Consider the following 6,278-nt stretch of genomic DNA (forward strand, 5'->3'; position numbering starts at 1 on the left):
AAATTATCCGTAGTAACTTACGGTGTTTAACTATAGAATAAAATCATAACAGCTGATATGATAAAATAGTTCAAAGTTAAACAATGTCAATCAAGTAGATATATATATGTAAGACAATAATCTTCTGTAATTTACCTTAAACTCCAAAATATTTTAAAAGATGATTCATGTGAAGTTTTGTTAGTAGATTAAAAGGTTGGCTGTTTAAATCATGTAATAAATACCTGTGCGTGTTAACATGTATGTTTAAGATAAAAGATTTCTATATTTATACACGCACCTGTATGTCCGCATTTATAAACCGAAACATTTTTTATTTATTTTTAGTCATTTCCTATGTGATTGGTTATTGGCTATGTATTACGTCATATAAATATTAAAATCGAAAATAGTAAAAAGCGGATTTCAATTTTTCACTTTCGTTAAAGACATTGACTATCACAAAATGAGTATATTAATGATAATGGAAAGTATATTTTTAATTGGAAATATAATGTTGTTACATGTGAAAGGTCAATATTTAACACAAGTGCAAACATGTAAGTCAAATTTATGCATTAAAACAATTTACAATGATTATTAAAAAATATATTATTAAAATATACATATAGTCATATATAATTTACACAGTTAAACTTCTGAGAATGGAAAATAACCATAATAATTTTATAACTGTGATTTTTGCTTTTGGTAAAATTGTTAAAAAGTAATATTTATATTATTAAAAACATATTGTAGTATGACAACATTTAATGTGCTCTTTATTTTCAAAAGTTTTGTGATTTTTCATGCAGTTTTTGAAATCAAGTTAGTAAATTTATTTTCCCATTTCATAACCTTTTGTCACATAATATAAGTTGGTTATCTCTTTATAACAAAAAAACGTCGATGTTTACGTGCGAAAATTTGATGTCAAAATCAAGAACACAACACTGTCCTTGTATATAAATTTAATCGTGAAATATCATGAATTTCTTTAATAAATGTACTTCCTTATTTAAATGGGTACATAACCGATGCTTAAATGTCAAAGACACAATTTTTAAAGAGCACCTTTTGTCTTTATATTTGGCTTTGAATATATTATCCATTTCATCAGTTAAACATAAAACAAAATACATGTATGGCTTTTTAATAAAGAAACGTTTATTAGAAAACGGATGTGTAAAAATCCAACACAAATGGCCGACAATATTTTGTCAGATCTTCAGTATTTAGATACGCATGAAGTCACTTAGAATATAGATGTTCTTCTTAAACAAATAAATGCTTAAATGAAGGCTAAAAGTAGAGAATGGCATGCTATATTTGTACATAAAGATAATAAATAAACAAATACATAACGACCCTTTATTATATTCATTTTAGTTCTGTTGAGCAGTCGTAAAATCATGGCCGCCATAACATCATAAAATCATGAATGCTGCTTTTCGTTTATCAACAATATTATCTATACCATTTAGCATTACTATTTGTATATTATCATATATATATCCTATACAGTTTTACTAGTATCACAAGGTTTTATTAAGTTATTTTATATGATTATCATATATAAATGCCATTAAATGGCTATGTCAGACTTAAAGTACGTCCTTTGACATGTATAGCACATGAAGGTCATAAATTTAGTTTTATCATGAAAACAAATTAAGAAATACATGCAAGTTCAATAAATTGATGCTGATTAATTATTTGCATTCTCGAAATGTATGTGTTATTTTTCATTGTTTGTAGATATAGACACGTGTAACGAGACAATAACTCTACGTGACACGGGCGGCACGGGGAAATTGTTTTACACTCATTACGAACACCAACAAACAAAGCGATGTAGGATTGTGATCGAGGCTGAACCGGGATATCATATTGCATACGGTTTTAGTAAACAATCAGCTGTCCGAACGATACATAGTTTCCATGATCACGTGTACTATATCTGTACGTCCGTGACTGTCTTTCAAGGTGACATGGAAAGAAAATATGAGTGTTTAAATACCAGTAGAAATTTCACACGCCAACTGGAATCGACACAAAGGAATACGCTGACTTTAGATATTCTTGGTGATAGCTCTACATCGTTTACTTTTGAATTCGTGTTCTTTTCTTTCCACTACGGTAAATGTAACAGCAATGAAACGTCATGTTGGCTTATGCGAAATATTCGTTCAACTGCTTGTGTAAGCCAAGATTCGATCATTAACAATCCTTTTATTTTCTGTGACGGGAATGATTATGGTGGTTATCCGGACTATAAAAATCCAAATGGGGGTTTGTTAGCAGCTATCGTGTTATTGTGTATAATACTTGTACCTATGTTAGTTTTTTGTGGCTGCTTCATGTACAGAAGGTATTGTAAGCAACCGGAACCGGAACCTGAAGATATTCCTACGCGAGCAAGGAGAATATTTGCCGCCATTATGGAGGATGCTCACGACAATGCCGGGTATGATACCGGACCTATTGATCCCGATAAGTTTGATCCGCCGCCAGAGTATAGTTCTCTAGAACAATTAGATGGTAACCATGAAGGATCAACGTCTCAATGTGACACACGCTTAAGTCAAATATCTGTAGAAAACTTACCAAGCTATAACGATGTGATGAAAAACAGTAATGAATATCTCGTGTCTTTCCACATGTAACGAGCTAGGAAAAGAAATTATTTATGAATGGTATAAACAGACCAGCGATTACGACACTTATTTAACACGTTATTTAACACTACCATTACATATTTATTTACTTCATTTAAATACTTCATTTATACATCATCATCATCATCATCATCATCATCATCATCATCATCGTCAGCAGCAGCAGCAGCAGCAGCCAATCATCATTCTTGTGAGTTTTCAGATAAAGCAATTTAAAATCCATAGAATAGAATACAAATTGTTATTGTATTCTACCGCATTGTCATTTTCATTTTAGATACTTGGATAAGCTGATTTGAAATCTCTACAAATAATAACCTCGTCTTTTGCAAGTCTTCTGTACAAAATTTGTTATACTCATAGTGGTATATGTTACAATAATTGCAACTCTTAAATCCCCTCGATCTCCCTTGCAATTACAGACCTATGTAGATAATAAGCTTGTAAGCTACCAGGACACTTCCTATTAGTTACGTATTGTCATAGAGGCTTGGATTCCACTTGAGTCTATTGTTTAACTTGAAGGTACTTGACTTATTGTGTTATTTTGAGTACGTAGATGATTGTGTTTAATATGTTTGTATTCACAAAGTATTCGTAACTTCATTGTTGTTTTAAAGAAATTAATATATAGGAATATAACTTTTATGTCACATGTACATTTCTTCTGATCAAGAATGTTTTTTAATTTTAATCTGAAACGATGTTATGTTATGGTACATTTGTAGTTATTTTATCATTCCTATGATAAAAAAAGTTTACAATTTTTATGTATTTTAAAAGTGTATATATGCGATACTTTGATATATTGTATTTTGTTAGGATGTGGAGCGTATGCTCATATCAGAAAATTTGTTCATTGATTTGTTCATTTATTTATTTTAAAAACTGCGTTACAAACTTTTTAATTATCATCCTGGCTGAAGTTGTAGGAAAGGAATTTGTTCATGGTATAAAGCTATATATACAGCTTTATACGCCTCCAGATGAGCCAAAAATATTTCAAAGAGAACATCAAACTTGAGAAAAATATACTACGATTTCAAGTCAAGATTCAAGAAATAGTTTACATGTTATATGCGATTAATAATTGATTTTGTGGTAGTTACTACTATTTTTGTACTGCGTGACTAACGACGTAAGAACTATTTTCGCATATTTTGACCTCTTTTGAGTAATTTATGTGGACTGTAAGCGCCGTTTGCAATGTTTAAACATTTTTTCTTTGTTCACTTCACAATATTTCACTTTTAAATACATTTTCAAAATGTTCATGAAAATTAGCATGAATCTGGAGGCCTGCTGCTTTAGTCTACCACGACAACTAACACACATATTTGTTATCTCGTATCTGGCTTATGACGCAATATAAGGGTGTATTTATTTGTTGTAACATTTCAAAAAGAGAGGGAAAACACCTCCAAATATAGTGCTACAATTATAAAATAGTTTCTCGTCAACTATTCATATAACTATCGTCTGTTTACCTTGGCGACGGAATTACGTAAATGATCCCTTAACCTCATATATATGTGTAATGAATTTGCCCTCCTTTGAATTTGGAACAGTCTTTTTTGTAAATTAAGAGGTTTCAATTTAAAGATTAGGCTGCGTGAATTGCAGGCTGAGCTGACTGTATTCTTCCGGTTCTCCCAGGTTTTCATACATGTATAAAGTACATGCCAAATCTCGGGTCGGGATGAAACGTTTACAGGTTGATCATGCTTATCATACATGATAGCGAAACAAGCATTTATTTTGTCAATGTCAAATAGTTTATAGTCTCTTATAAGTTATTGGAGTGAATGGGAAACATCAACTAACAATCCAGGAATATTCTCTCTATGTAACATTGTTTATCTATTTTCAAGTTTTCCAGTGTAAATTCATATCTTTTTTGCCAAATAAAAAATTAATGTGAAGAAGGAAAAGAAACTCATTCTTTCCCATACACTGGTAGTCAAGTTGCAAGTGATGACTTGCGAAAAGTAGGGGTAATGATGATGATAAGTTATGATGCCGACACGGTTGTTCATGAGGAAAAATGGTGTAAGGGGGAATACCAGATACAACAGTTCCCATGACTAGGCTCCGTTATAAATATGTTCTCTCAAAAAGAGTGTCTAATTTCATTCGAAACTGGCATAACTAGTTTAAGGTGCAATGTACATTTGATTTGAATAGTTATTTTAATGAACTTGTTTCATTAATACTAACGCGCGTTTTTTTTGTAATCAAGTGATATACATGTGAGTTGATCTAACATTTTACTACGGGAATCACAAATGCACGTGCTGCAAGACAATGTACTTTTTGTAGACTAGTCTAGTAATACAAATACTATGCAAATGTAGATAAAAAGTAATGTTGCAAATATACAAAGAGACGCAATCATTTCCAGTAGTCGGACAAGTTGCTTACTAGAAGACGGACGTGGCGGAACCAGCGAGTTATAATCATTACTGTTATTGTTGGCTTTTGTTATAACTATAAAATATTCAACGCTAAATAGCACCAATTACGTTTGATAAAAAGTCGAGAATAACTTCTGAAAATGCTGGATTTTATGTCAATTGTTATCATAGGTTCATCCATACTTTGTTTAGTTGCCGTACCTTTCTTAATATTAGTTGCCTGTTTGTGTTATAAAAACCACTTCAAAGAACGAGTTAACGAAAATACGCATGCTGTAAGGAACAATTTAAATAACCTGAATTTGGAGTCGGGAATAGATCCTATAGATTACAGTAAACATGAACCTCCCCCGGATTATGAGTCTCTAAACAACGTGAATGACAAAAATGATGGGGCTATTGTAGACAGTGCATTGACGGAGATATGTACCGTGTCACCGCCATCATACAGCGATTACATGGCAAATACCGACAAGTATATGCTATCCAATGTCAAACAAAGCTAGTAAAATATAAATCTGTAGCGTGTTACATCTCTTTTCTGTATTTAATGAATGTTGAAAAAACGTGTAACAAAAAAAACAACAAAAACAAAAACAACATTACTCTACATCCAGTTCACAGTGTTATTAACATTTAATGTCGTAAGATTACACGGGTTTAATGATGTCAGAAGGACTTCGATGCCAATCGATGACAAGAAGGAATTGACTTTTTCTCATTGTAAAGATATGCATCCATCATTGGTTAAATATTTCTGTAACAGACTTTACCTAGAATAGACTTTACTTAGATTAGGCTTTATCTAGAATAAACTTTACCTAGAATATACTTTACCTAGAATAGACTTTACCTATATAGCGTGCTAACTTCAGTTGTGAATCTATATAATGTACATGTATCTAAATAAAATGTAAACATATTGATAAAGTCAACATTGTTGGTACATCTTTAAAGACATGTTTTGTTTTCTCTGAAGTATGATTTAGGTTCTGTTGCGTATAGATGGGATTGAAATGGGCGGATTTGACGTGTTATTTGGAAAAGCTATATATTGTTCAAGTAAAATGTATTAAAAACTTTTAGTGAATGCATTATTTGAAACACAGGAATAGGTTGATTGTGGATAACGACTTGAATGAAAGATACCACATGGTTAACATCGTTACCACAGTTAAAATCGTTACAACAGTTACCATCGTTACGT

At 31.5% G+C, this 6,278-nt stretch overlaps 1 protein-coding gene across 1 annotated transcript; it reads left to right on the forward strand.

The window, feature by feature from the left end:
* Positions 1-291: 291 nt before the first annotated feature.
* On the forward strand, positions 292-3,509 carry LOC132733100 (uncharacterized). Its single transcript, XM_060719695.1, has 2 exons — positions 292-539; positions 1,738-3,509. The coding sequence occupies exons 1-2, from the start codon at positions 446-448 to the stop codon at positions 2,643-2,645; spliced, it is 1,002 nt and encodes a 333-aa protein (XP_060575678.1). The 5' UTR covers positions 292-445; the 3' UTR covers positions 2,646-3,509.
* Positions 3,510-6,278: the final 2,769 nt, after the last annotated feature.

This window comes from Ruditapes philippinarum, unplaced genomic scaffold, assembly GCF_026571515.1.
Source record: "Ruditapes philippinarum isolate M1 unplaced genomic scaffold, ASM2657151v2 ctg5710_1_1_1_1, whole genome shotgun sequence".
Lineage (NCBI taxonomy): Eukaryota > Metazoa > Mollusca > Bivalvia > Venerida > Veneridae > Ruditapes > Ruditapes philippinarum.